Source organism: Acinonyx jubatus, chromosome E1, assembly GCF_027475565.1.
Source record: "Acinonyx jubatus isolate Ajub_Pintada_27869175 chromosome E1, VMU_Ajub_asm_v1.0, whole genome shotgun sequence".
NCBI lineage: Eukaryota > Metazoa > Chordata > Mammalia > Carnivora > Felidae > Acinonyx > Acinonyx jubatus.
Genome location: NC_069397.1, coordinates 19,475,668 through 19,489,226, shown reverse-complemented (window position 1 = coordinate 19,489,226; position 13,559 = coordinate 19,475,668). Strand labels below are relative to the sequence as shown.

Genomic DNA, 13,559 nt, shown 5'->3' with positions numbered 1-13,559 from the left:
GAAAAATGTGTATTACTGGTCTGTGAAATACGCAACTATGGGATCTCCTTGACACCCTACATTGCCTGATATCTGGGCATCTGAGAAATACTTTTTTTCTTTTTTTTAACGTTTATTTATTTTTGAGACAGAGACAGAGCATGAACAGGGGAGGGGCAGAGAGAGAGGGAGACGCAGACTCTGAAATGGGCTCCAGGCTCTGAGCTGTCAGCACAGAGCCCGACGCGGGGCTCGAACTCACAGACCGTGGGATCATGACCTGAGCTGAAGTGGGCTGCTTAACCAACTGAGCCACCCAGGCACCCCTGAGAAATACTTTTAAATGAAGACTTTTCTTCTTAAAAGACAAAAGCTGTATTTGCTAAAATAAAACTAATCTCTCATAAAAGCTTTTAATCTCGAGGCGCCTGGGTGACTCAATTGGTTAAGCCTCTGACTCTTGGTTTCCACCCAGGTCATGATCTCGCAGCTCATGGGGTCGAATCCCACATCAGGCTCCACGCTCAGCATAGATTCTTTCTCCCTCTCTCTCTGCCCCTCTCTCTGCCCCTCTCTCTGCCCCACCCCTGCTCATGGTTTCTCTGTCTCTCAAAATAAGTATTTTTTTAAAAATGGGAAAAGATAAATACAATAGTCCAGTATCAACCCTGTTTTCTAGAATCAGCTTTATAAAGTGATTCATCCCATGTGACATTTAAGTAACAATCTTAGGCTTGTCTAAGAATGTACTTAGTGAGTTTTTAGCCTTTTATAAAAATCAACCTTACCCTCATAGGAAGCAGTACATAGGAACCCAAGATACTCCAGGAATTGGATCATAGACTATATCCTGAGAACAACAGAGTGCATGGTGTGTATTTAACTTCTGCCATGTCCTGGTACTCCACTTGGTTGGAGGGGAGACTGCATACATGAGATAAGACTGGAAAGATAAATAAAGTCAGGTCAGGAAGAGTATGAATTTCATTCTGACAACAACCAGGAACCATTAATGAGATCTCTCCTTTAATATGGTACTTGGTGTAATTAACAGAACCTCGCATATTTCCACCTTTCTAGGAGCAGCATACTATTTATATTTAATAAAATGGAATTTTAATTTTTTTTTTTTAAGTTTAGAGCATGAGCGGGGGCAGGGGGGAGAGAGAGAGAGAGAGAGAGAGAGAGAGAGAGAATGAATATGAATGAATCCCAAGCAGGTTCCATGCTGAGCTCGATCCCATGACCCTGAGATCACGACCTGGGGGCCAAAGTCAAGAGTTGGACACAACCGACTGAGCCAACCAGGTGCCCCCAAATTGAATTTTTAGGAACTATTTTTGACAATGACTATTTTTACTTCATAGAAATTTACTGTGCTCAGAGCTCTGTGCTACACACTTACCCATTTTGCCTTTTTCCTAGTGAGAACACCATCCTTCTTCAATTACCTTTTCTATTGTCTGGACTTAATTTTTTAAAGATTTTGTAAATATAAGAACTATAGGAAGGGGCGCCTGGGTGGCTTAGTCGGTTGAGCAGCCGACGTTGGCTCTGGTCATGATCTCACGGTTCGGGAGTTCCAGCCTCGCGTCAGGCTCTGTGCTGACAGCTTGGAGCCTGGAGACTGCTTGGGATTCTGTGTCTCCTTCTCTCTCTCTCTGTTCCTCCCCTGCTCGCACTCTGTCTCTCTCTCTCGAAAATAAAGATTAAAAAAAACCTGGAGGACATCTGGGTAGCTCAGTCAAGCGTCCAACTCTTGATTTCAGCTTAGGTCATGATCTCAGGGTCATGGGATCAAGCCCTGTGTCAGGCCCTGCGCTGACAGTGTGGAGTCTGGTTGGGATTCTCTATCTTCCTCTCTCTGCTCCCCAAACCCCAAATAAATAAAACATTTAAAAAAACATAGAAGAACTTGGGGCTCCTTCGTGGCTATGTCAGTTAAGCGGCTAACTTTGGCTCAGGCCATCTCATGGTTTGTGAGTTTGAGGCCCATGTCGGGCTCTGTACTGACAGCTCAGAGTCTGGAGCCTGCTTCAGATTCTGTGTCTCCCTCTCTCTCTGCCCTTACCCCACTGGCGCGCTGTTTCTCTCAAAAATAAACATGAACTATAAAAAATACATAGTAAATTCAGATGTTTCAAAAATGGCAATGTGAAAAGACTCCTCATCTGTTCTCTACTCCAGCTATCTTCCCCCAAAGCAGCTATTTCTATGTATTCTTCAGACATATTCCATAACCAAATGGGGTATATTCGTTTTTCAATTAAATTTGAAGCATGCTAGAAACTGTTCTGTACCCTTTATTGTTGCAAAAAACCTTGATCCTTTTTCATTGCTGCATAGTATTCCACATATGGAGCGTATCATTTAACTGGTTCCCTGGTGAGTTCTGTCTAACCTGTTTTTAACAGTGGTAGCAATTTGTCATTTTACACATGTTCTAGTTTATCTGTAGGATAACTACCTAAAGATGGAATTGTTATGGCAAAACAAAATGCATGATTTTAATGGAACATACCAGATTGCTCTCTCTAGACTCGTACCAACTTATTTTCCCACTGGAAATGTCTTGAGTGCTTGGTGATGTGCCGGTAGTGACTTTGTAATGACTGTATTAGCAAAACTTCCTCCTTTAGCAAGCTGAGTCCATCTCTGTTCTTGCTCTTATTCTTTCCCTTTCTGGTAACTTTTATCTTTGGCTTCTGTCTCGTCTTAGTCTGCATTCATGCTTAAGCCTCCCATCCATTCTCCCCCAAATTCTTTGCCTGTCTTGGTAGAGCCCCATTTTCCACACACTCTTCATAAGCCTAACTCCTTTCCCATGCATTCAACGCATCAACAGTTTCCGAGCACTTCACTCCCTTCAAGTGGCTCTTACTCCTTCTCTACACTACAGGACTACTGCTTCCTTTCTGCAGTACTCTTCTTCACCTCATCACTCCTTCATCCCACAACACCGCTGAACGAGGGCTTCTCAGGACGGGCTGTTGCATATCTCACCTGGGCTATTACAGTAGCATCCTAGTGATTGATTCTTCCTGTGCAGAGCCTCTTCCCTCCCAGATTCTTACCGCCACGGCTCACCAAAAACACAGGTTGGTTTGTGTCCTATCTGTGCGGTAATCTCCAAATACTCCTACTGGCTGAAATCCAGACCCGTAGCATGGCTTATAAAGCCCTGAGCTCGTGTCACCAAATATCTGAGCACCAACTAAAACCGTGAGGCAGTACTAAGGCCAGTGAGATGGGCCTTGCAACGTAATGAAAGGCGAAGCAACTGCTTAGAAGATACTACATACAGTAAGCTTTGGAAGCACAGGGGCACTCAGCTCAAACAAGACACAGCAACCTGCATACGGGCCACAGGCTATTACCAATCAAGAGCAGCCGAACTGTCAACTCTTCTGTAAAGCTTCCCCTATCTGTCCAGAGTTAACTTCAACAACTAACCTCACAGAATGTAGTATATAACTTTATTATACGGCGTATCCTTTTAAAGTTTATTTTTTTGAGAGACAGCAAGCGGGGGAGGGGCAGAGAAAGAGCGAGAGAGAGAATCCCAGGCAGCCTCTGCACTGTGAATGCAGAGCCCCAAGCAGGGCTTGATCTCACAAACCACGGGAGCATGACCTGGGCCGAAACCAAGAGTCGGACACTTAGCTGAATCACCCAGGCACCCCTCATTTTACTTTATAATTCTCATTTGTACCCCCTCTATGAGCTTTTTGAAGGCCAAGATAAATTCTTTTTCATTAAAAAGAAAAAACCACAGAGATGGATAAGCTATTAGGTTAACATTGCCACTGAACTGTAAAAATATTTTTAGATTACCAAAATTGCCATAAGTAACATACTAGTTGCATTTGACGTCACTGGAACTGAAAGCAGGATTTTACATTAATTTTTTTTCTTAATTTCTAGTTCTGACCAGTGGGTGTACTTTTTCTGGATCCTTACTATCATAGCCAAAAGAATATTTCAGTATACGCATTAACAATGCATAATAAAACCAAAACCAAAACAGAATACAGCTTTTATATTATTGAACTTTATGTACAAAATCATTTGATTTCAAATAAACATTTAATGTAAAAACAAACGTTCTTTTAAACTGAATTTTTTTTTTTTTTACATCTACTGTACCATTCAAATGCTTTATCATCTTACATGATTTCTTCAAAATCTCTTATCAAGGGTACATATAGAAAAGCATTTTTTTATAAATAGAAACAAAGGGATTTTTTTCAGCTTTTATTATAAGATGACATAAAAAGTTTACTCAACAGAAGTAATTTCATTACTATTTGGGGGAGGGAATCACCGACTTTTTGTGCAAACAATGCTAGCCTTCTTTTAAGCATTAAGAGCATAACTGCTTAAGAAATGACATAAGCAATAATTCTACACCTACATCTCCCCTAAAATAATCTATTTTTTTTTTTTTTTACATATGTGCACAGCTTTAGCAAATTAAAGCCCGAGAGAAATGCTCGAGATTCACTATCCAGAGGCATGATCAGAGTTGACTGTAACTCCTCATGTAGAGAGCTTACCAATCAAGGAGTCTGTAATGAAAGCTGCAGTTTCCCTCTTTCCTATTTTTTTAACACAAAAATCAATGACTAAGAACTTAATACTGGATGACAAATCACATCCACACTATTAGTTAAATAGCCTCACAGTTAAACACATCTTAAAAGACCAATCAAATCAGTATTTACATTTTATAAATTTCTGAAGACACCATTAGAAAGCTTATATATCCCTTCATTAAACAAAATAGGGAACTGCATCTGATGGTGGTGGAATGAAATTAAAAAATTAAAAATACCTGTATTTACAGCAGCATTGATCCTTTATAAATAAAGAATATGAAAATGCAATTATCTTTAAGGATAATAAAAAATTGAGGTGATGTTACTCAACCACAGTGCTTGGAGTTGGAATAAAAATCTATTGGTGCTTGTTAATGTGCCAGTAGTGAAACCACTTTCTGTTGGAGAAAATCCAACTGCAAATATGTGCATAAAACACATATCTCACAGGGCAAAACTGCTCACAATTCAAGTCAGCTTATCTGTATTGGATATTCTAATCATGAAATACATTACAAAGACATCCTTGCAAAGAAAAAAACAAGTTATAACATCTTCTGGTTCATTTTTATAGAACATTTCCTTCCTCAAAAGTGGCATCTTAAAAATCCCAAACTCATTCTTCCCTTAGTTTATCATAAAAAGATGCGGACAGCTGAATTTTCAATGTGATTGCCATGTTGGAAAAAAAAAAAAAAAACAACCAAACAGCAAATGTTCAAGTTTAAAAAAATATACTGGGTGAGCAATGCAATAAAATTATCCACATAAAAACAAATGGTCAGTAACCTTGTAAGCCAATATGACATTTCACTGTCAACTATATGAAAAATTAACATTTCCTCAAACAGGCATAAGATGAAGAAGTGCTATTTTAAAATTGTAAAATGAACTTAGATAAAATATCTCATTGTAATCTCATTCCAAATTGATAAATGATTTCAAAATCAAGGATCAAGGTTTGATTGCAAATAATAATGCAACATAATTTCAAGAAATCTCCAATTTTTAAAAAAGGGAATCACACTCCAATTTTCCCTCCCCAAGAAAAGGTTTCACAATTACAAAGTAGAAAAACAGCCAGTCACAAATGCAAAAAACATTGTAATTTAAATATAGGAAATAATTTCTAGCTTATCAATTCAATATATTTCATAAGACAATTGTTAAAGTTAAAAATACTTTCTTTGAAGTATTGCTTTTCATGCTCAAACTAGAGAGTGTTTTAATGACATCAATAAAACTGATATACATGTAATGCTGCATAATGAAGTGAAGTAGAACCCTGATACAAATACCCTTGTTGAAATCATTTACTTCATCTAACAGTGCCTGTTTGAAACCTATGATTACAAACAAAAACAAAACCCTTCCTAGAGGCTGAATTCCCTAGAATGACAATTTCAGTGTTTGTCCGTAACATGGGGTTAGGCCTTTTCTTTTCAGAGTTTTTGTTTTTTGCTCTGTTTTGAAACCCCTGAGACACCATCTGCTTCCAAAGCTTTCTCTTTTGAGTTAATTTCACTAAATCCATTTGCTGTCCCATTTTGTTCTTCAGTGATTTCTTCATTTGCAGGGGAAGCAGATTCTCCTTTTTCTAATTTTTGCTGCATTTCACGGAGCTTGGTAACAGCTTTATCTATTGACATTATGCTAATAAGATTAAAGTCATGCATGCTGACTAGATGAAGCATGAAGTTTCGACATAAATTCTTCTTAATTATTTTCTGTCCATAGTTTTCTACAAACAGCATACAGGCATGATTCATTTGATTGTCAGCAATAAACCTATTTAATAAAAATAACACAAACATCAATAGTAATACAAAGCATTTTTGTCAAATGCAACATAACTATGACGATACTCCAGTAAGTGATGGTTTAACAAGCAGTAAAACTACAATGAAGCTGAGATTCAGTGACCTGAATGGGCTTACGGTTTTAAAATTTTTAAGAGATTTAATTTAACCAGAGCTTAAATAGAAATCATTTCTGTCTGTCCTAATGAAATTGCACACAACAGTATTAAGAGTATATAAAGCATTTTCTCTTGCCAGCACCACCTTCATGAACTCTCTACAAACAAGTTAGCTATCCCCTTTATTCTCTCCCTTGACCTTGACACACTTTGCTATTTCAGAAGCAGCATTTCTCTGCATTTTCAGTTCATAGAAAACCTTTAAAGAAACAAAGATGTCACATGTGTGACAATATGGATGGACCTTGTAAGCATTCTGCTAAGTAAAAGAAGTCAGAAAGAAGGACAAATACTGTATGATCTCATTTATATGTGGAATCCAAAAAAAACAGGGGCATCTGGCTGGCTCTGTTGGTAGAGCATACAACTCTTGATCTCGGGGTTGTGAGTTTGAGCACCATGCTGGGAGAGAGTACTTAAAAAAAATAAAAACAAAACTCATTTTAAAAAAAGATCAAACTTACAGGCACCACAGGCAGAAGGTGGGGGGAAGGGGGGATTGGAGGAAGGTATTCAAAAGGTACAAACTTTCAGTTGTAAGATACATAAGAACTAGGGATATAATGCACAACATGATGACAATAGCTAACACTGTTGTATGATATATAGGAAAGTTGTCAAAAGAGTACTAAGAGTTCTCAACACAAGGAGAAAATTTTTTTCTTTATTCTTTTTATTATATCTGTATGAGAACAGGGATTTTAGCTAAACTATTGTGGTAATCACTTCACAATATATGTAAATCAAACCATCATATGATACACCTTATAAAGTGATATATGTCAATTATTTCTCAATACAACAGAAAAAAAGCCACGTTAAAAAAAGATTTGAGGGGCGCCTGGGTTCGGCGTCCGACTTTGGCTCAGGTTATGATCTCGCAGTTCGTGGGTTCAAGCCCTGCGTCGGGCTGTGTGCTGACAGCTCAGAGCCTAGAGCCTGCTTTGGATTTTGTGCCTCCCTCCCTCTCTCTCTGCCCCTCCCCAGGAAGCACTCTGTCTCAGTCTCTCTCTCAAAAATAAACAAACATTAAAAAAAAAAAAAAAAGATTCGAAGGTGTCACAACAAATGTGGTACAGTGTGGTTGTGTTAGTAGAAAGCATGCAGGGTGCACCCACAATGAATAGAATTTGAAAAAATAAAATTAAACCAAACAGGAGAATGGCTGCTCAGTTACCCACCGAAACTGAGTTCAACAAGGTCTGTAAAGTCTGCCTGCAGATATCGTAAAATCCAAAGTTTACCCAGCTACCTGCCACTTTATAATGTTGGTAAATCATGAACCCCAATAGTTGTTATTCTAGCAGATTTGGATCAAGGAATGAAAATGGAACTCAATATAGTAATACGACTAAAATTCTATCTTGAAACTGGCATATCAGGACAAAAGAAAAAATAGACACTAAGCTTCCACATACATACTTTACTCACAATGGAGTTTTAATGACTAGACCACGGACCAGGCAAACATTTTCTATGAAAGGACAGAGAAACATTTTAGGCTTTGCGATCCGTTGTCTTCCTCTTTTTTTTTCTTTCAACCCACTTAAAATGTGAAGACTATTCTTAGCTCAAGACCATATACGAAAAAAGGCTATGGCTCATGCACCCTAGACATCTGGGCTAGACAGAACTTCTGCACCAATTCCTCTTCACTCCCAGGAGTAAAGAAACAAAAGTGCTCCTTCCCATTTATTTCATTACAAAGGAAAAAACCTTGGCTGCTTGTACTATAGAAGAAAGCCTCAAATGAGGATCTAATAATGGAGTCAGAGGAGGAAAAAAACGTGTATTGATGGGCAAACAGTTCCCACAGGGAAGGAGACAGAACTGTAGGAAAAGCAATGTCGTGGAACACGCTTTTAGCCATAAAGGCACAAGAAGTACTGTTCTACCCTGACTTCTATGGAACGGTAGTAAGAAATCAGAAAAGCTCCTTATATCTTATTCTTCATAATTAAGCAATTTTAAAAATTATGGTAATAACTGTGATAAGTAATTTTCAGGATTTCCACACATACAGCACAGGACGTTATCTTTTTAATCCTTGGCAATAAAAGAAATGAAAATTGGGTCATTAAAAAGACATATTAAAGATAAAAAATGCCGTTAGAGGTTACACCTTCCTTACATAAATCCCTTTTTCCTTATGCAGTTATAATAGTTTGGATTAGAGTAAGATTAGGGCACATTATGTCGAAGCTAACGGAATTTTAAATAAGATTCAAACACAGATTTATAGAATGTGAAGTAGCAAGAAGAGCAAAAAGGAAATGGAATATTTAAATTTAGGAATACCCTACCCATGTTTCATGACATGGAGATTCCATAGTTTCATCACCTCCTTCTCTCCTTCATTAACATCAGAAAATTCCTCAATTTGCTAAAAAAGGAAAGAAAAAATATCTATTAAGTGCACAATAAACAGAATTGGTATTTCTAAGAAAAAATTGTGAGAATGTAAAAAACTGAACTTTTGTAACTAATTCCACAATTTACTTACACAGCAAAGTGGGAACATCAAACAGCTTTTATTTTAAGTAGTAATTTTAAAAGGGAAACCCTAAGTTACGAAAGAGTTACCTATTAAAAAATGAAAACAATACAAAATCACAAGAAAACCTGTATTTTCTTTAGTTAGTAACTGTTTCATTTTTATTTATGAAAGACTTTTTTATGCCATTCGCAACTATGTGGATGGAACTAGAGGGTATTATGCTAAGCAAAATTAGAGAAAGACAAAAATCATATGACTTCACTCATATGAGGACTTTACGACACAGAACAGATGAACACAAGGGAGGTAAAAATAATATAAAAACAGGGAGGGGAACAAAACAGAAGAGACTCGTAAATATAGAGAACAAACAGAGGGTTGCTGGACGGGTTGTGGGAGGGGGAATGGGCTAAATGGGTAAGGGGCATTAAGGAATCTACTCCTGAAATCATTGTTGCACTATATGCTAATTTGGATGTAAATTTAAAAAAATAAAAAAAAAAAAACAACAAAAAACGGGAAAAAAATTTTTTTTATTTTAACGTCGTTTTATTTTGAGAGAGAGAGAAAGAGAAAAAAAGAGAATCCCAAGCATGCTGTGTGAAGCCTGACATAGGGTTCGAACTCATGAACTGTGAGATCATGACCTGAGCTGAAACTGAGTGGGACGCTTAACCAACTGAGTCACCCAGGCGCCCCAGTTGATAACTGTTTAAATAACACAATTACAAAAATTGTGGAGGGGCACCTGGCTGGCTCTGTCGGTGGAACATGAGACTCTTGATCTCAGGGTTGTGAGTTCGAGCCCCAAGTCAGGTGTAGAGATTACTTAAAAATAAAATCTTTGGGGTGCTTGGGTGGCTCAGTTGGTTAAGCATTCAACTCTTGATTTCAGCTTACAGTTCGTGAGATTAAGCCCCATTGGGCTCTGTGCTGACACTGTGGAGCCTATTTAGGATTCTCTCTCTGTCTCTCTCTCTGCCCTTCTCCTGCTCACACTCTCTCTCTATAAATAAATAAATAAACTTCCAGTAATTAATATCAAATCCAATCAAATCTTTAGGGGTGCCTGGATGGCTCGGTTGGTTAACATCCAACTCTTGATTTTGACTCGGGTCATGATCCCAGGGTTGTGGGATGAAGCCCCATGTCTCGCTCCGTGCTGAGTGTGGAGCCTGTGTAAGATTCTCTGCCCCTCTCCCCCACTCATACGTGCTCTCTAAAATAAAAAAAGAAAAGAAAATCTTAAAAAAGAAAAAAACCTGTGGGGGCACCTGAGTGGCTCAGGTCATGACCTCATGGTTCAAGAGGTTGAGTCCCACATTGGGCTCTGTGCTGACAGCTCATACGTGGAGACTGCTTCTGATTCTGTGTCTCCCTTTCTCTCTGCCCCTCCCCCACTCACAGTCTCCCTCCCTCTCCCTCTCTCAAAAACAAACATTAAAAAAATTTATTTAAACAAAATATAATAATAAAAAAATTGCAGATTCCCAAATTCCTTCATTTATTTACTTATTTTTTTATTAATTTGTTTTTTTAACGTTTATTCATTTTTTAGACAGAGAGAGACAGAGTATGAATGGGGGAGCGTCAGAGAGAGAATCTGAAACAGGATCCAGGCTCTGAGCTGTCAGCACAGAGCCCAACGCGGGGCTCGAACTCACGGACACGAGATCATGACCTGAGCCGAAGTCAGCCGCTTAACCAACTGAGCCACCCAGGCGCCCCATCAAATTCCTTCATTTAGAAAGAGCTCCTGTACATTAAGTCAAGATTTTAAATCATATTAAACAATAGTTTTTAAACACAAATCCGTAAGATTCTAAAGTCACAGTCAATAGTGATACTAGTGATACTTACTGTAATGGTTTTTTCTCTTAGCCATTCAGGATCCTTTTCATCTTCACTGTCTACTTCCATTTCTTGTGGACGGAGAGGTAAACAAGTATCACTATGGAAATACAGACGGTTGTGTCCACTACTGTACGTTCGCTGCTGTTCCACTTCTCCATCTTCAGATTCAAGAAATTCAGACATGCTTGCTTTTGTTCGTTTTGGTCTAATGGAAAGAGATGTTGATGGAACACTGAGTGACAGGGATTCTTTCTATTTCACATCTCTCAAATAGAGTATGTTCCTTGTTTCCTATCTAGGTATGCACATAGTAACTTCCACTGGAAAAATTCCTTAATCTCTCGAACCACTAGAGCAGTCGCGATATTAACATTTAAAACACAGGAAAAAGTTCTAAGGAGGAAGTAAGAAAATCACTGTGGGAGCTGGGGAGGGTTATAAAGCAGTATACCACCCCAGAGACTTAGCTAACAATCTGAAATAATGACTCCCACCTAAATAGTAGCTTTGTCTGGCTCTCCTTTGTTCTTCCACCATCATCAATAAAAGTCAGAGGATAAACTTTTGTTGTATGACCTTTTTACCTACCTGCACACAAGAATGTGTGTGATAGGCGTTCTTTTTACTGGTCCATTTCGGCTAAAAGCAAATCCAGGTTGGCGATGAATATCCTGAGGATTTCCTGCATAGGAGCCATCATAACACTCGTTGATAGAAACATCTATCCTAGCACCTTTTGGATGATACTGTAAGAAAAATGGCAAGATGCTTATAATAAGGAAATATTAATTATCCCTACCCTGAACACCTAACATGCCAATTTATTTTAAAAAGTACTAGTGGGTTCTTAATGTTTTGGAAACTAAAATAAACTACACATACCAGCATGGTGAAAGGGAAGTCAGAAGATCTGGACTCAAGAAGATCTGTGTTAAAATCCTGGCTGTGACATTCACTGGCTTGGTAATTTTGTACAAATTATTTCTTGTTTGAGCAAGAATAAAGAAATTACCACTTAATTCAAAGAGCTGGTGTGAGGATTATGTGTGTCAATATAGGTGCAATATGCAAATATATACAAACCGAATCACTGTAATTCATGCATTAAGCAATCCATCAAATGCAAAGATTTTGGTATTTTTTGCAGGAGGGAAATTTATTTTATCATGTTTTAATTTCAATATAATTAACGTACAGTGTTATATTAGTTTCAGGTGTACAAAAGTGATTCAACAATTCTATACATTACTTGGTGCTCAACATGCTAAGTGTACTCCTAAAAAAAGCACAATTTTTGAAAGTCAGACTGTCTTATATATTACTGGTAGGAAAAAAAAGGGGGTGCCTAGGTGGCTCGGTCAGTTAGTTAGGCGTCCGACTTCAGCTCAGGTCATGACCTCACGCTTCGCTGAGTTCGAGCCCTACATCTGGCTCTCTGTTGTCAGCACAGAGCCCATTTCGGATCCTCGGCCTCCTCTCTCTCTGCCCCTCCCTTGCTCACCCTCACTCTCAAAAATAAACAAACATTAAAAAAGTTACTTACAACATAATTGAAGATAAATCTGCTGTGGCAGAGTTTAAGATGCTTGAGTAAGCTATAAAGTTTGCGGCAATTCAGAGTACACCATGGGCAATGTAGGTCGTCTCTTGCTTCGGTTTGTTGTCTCGTGTTGTTGTTATAAAGGAACTTGAAAATAACAAAAAACAGCAAATCTCCAACTTAAACATCTCAAGATATTGTTTCATCATCCCCTTTAAAAATAGTTAAAACGACTTAAAAAGAAAATCAAATTAGAGATATTCTTTCATTTAAATATGCAAAATATTTCAGACGTGATGTGCAAAACAAAGGTGTTTCATGATTACTTAAAAATGAAGGGCCAGATGTTTACCTGATAAAATATTCTTAATTTTTGTCGGTTTTCGTTTGAAGTATCTTTTTCTTTTCTTGTTTGTAGGTCCGTATTCAATGATTCTTTAACAGCTGAAAATACATACTTTTATATTTAATGCAAATACCTGCTTATAAAAAGTGAAATAATTCATCTTGTGAAAATAATTAAACATGAAAGGTTTCAAAGAATTTTACTTATGGTACTTAAAACGCTTTTTGTTCTCATCCTCATGTGATGATTATAGGAACAATCTCCTTAACCAGCACCCCTAATCAGTTAAGGTCTTTACCGGCAGGAGCCATTTTTTCCCCTTTAAAAACCACCTCTTATATTCTAAACCATTATAAAAGTACCCCAAATAATTATATGTAGTCACTACAGTATTTTAAGCACTCTGAAGGTCAGAGTGTGGTTCTGACTGGTCTTTGTATTTTCAATGCACAGCAGTGAGCAGGCTTCCACTAAGTGTTAGTTTAACAAAAATTAAATTAAAAATGATTGTATTAATTTCATTGCAAATCCAAAAGCTAATGGCCATCAATAATTTTGTTCTATTTCTTTATAGACTTAAAATGTTTTTATTTTCCCTGACAGAACAATTTCATATGTACAATTTTGTATGAAACTTTTTTTCTCAGTTTCTTTGAAACTCTTTACCTAGCAGACTGGCCACAGAGTATTTTCAGAAGTACCCAGACCACAATTTACTTGGGAAATCTTTGCCCTGACACAGGCCACTTCTTACATCTCTTGGACTC

The 13,559-nt window shown here is 37.8% G+C and overlaps 1 protein-coding gene across 3 annotated transcripts in view; it reads right to left on the bottom strand.

The window, feature by feature from the left end:
• Positions 1-537: 537 nt before the first annotated feature.
• Positions 538-13,559, bottom strand: part of SUZ12 (SUZ12 polycomb repressive complex 2 subunit) — a 48,571-nt gene continuing 35,549 nt past the window's right edge. For 2 of the 3 annotated variants that reach the window (XM_015083433.3, XM_027034442.2), the window contains 6 exons: positions 12,799-12,890; positions 12,450-12,593; positions 11,495-11,652; positions 10,913-11,111; positions 8,859-8,938; positions 4,009-6,365 (listed from right to left, as the gene is read on the bottom strand). In XM_015083433.3, coding sequence (XP_014938919.2) covers positions 6,020-6,365; positions 8,859-8,938; positions 10,913-11,111; positions 11,495-11,652; positions 12,450-12,593; positions 12,799-12,890 — 1,019 coding nt within the window. In that variant the 3' untranslated portion in view covers positions 4,009-6,019. Of the gene's footprint in view, positions 923-4,008; positions 6,366-8,858; positions 8,939-10,912; positions 11,112-11,494; positions 11,653-12,449; positions 12,594-12,798; positions 12,891-13,559 lie in introns of those variants that run through there. The other variant, XM_053212542.1, reaches the window with a different exon arrangement.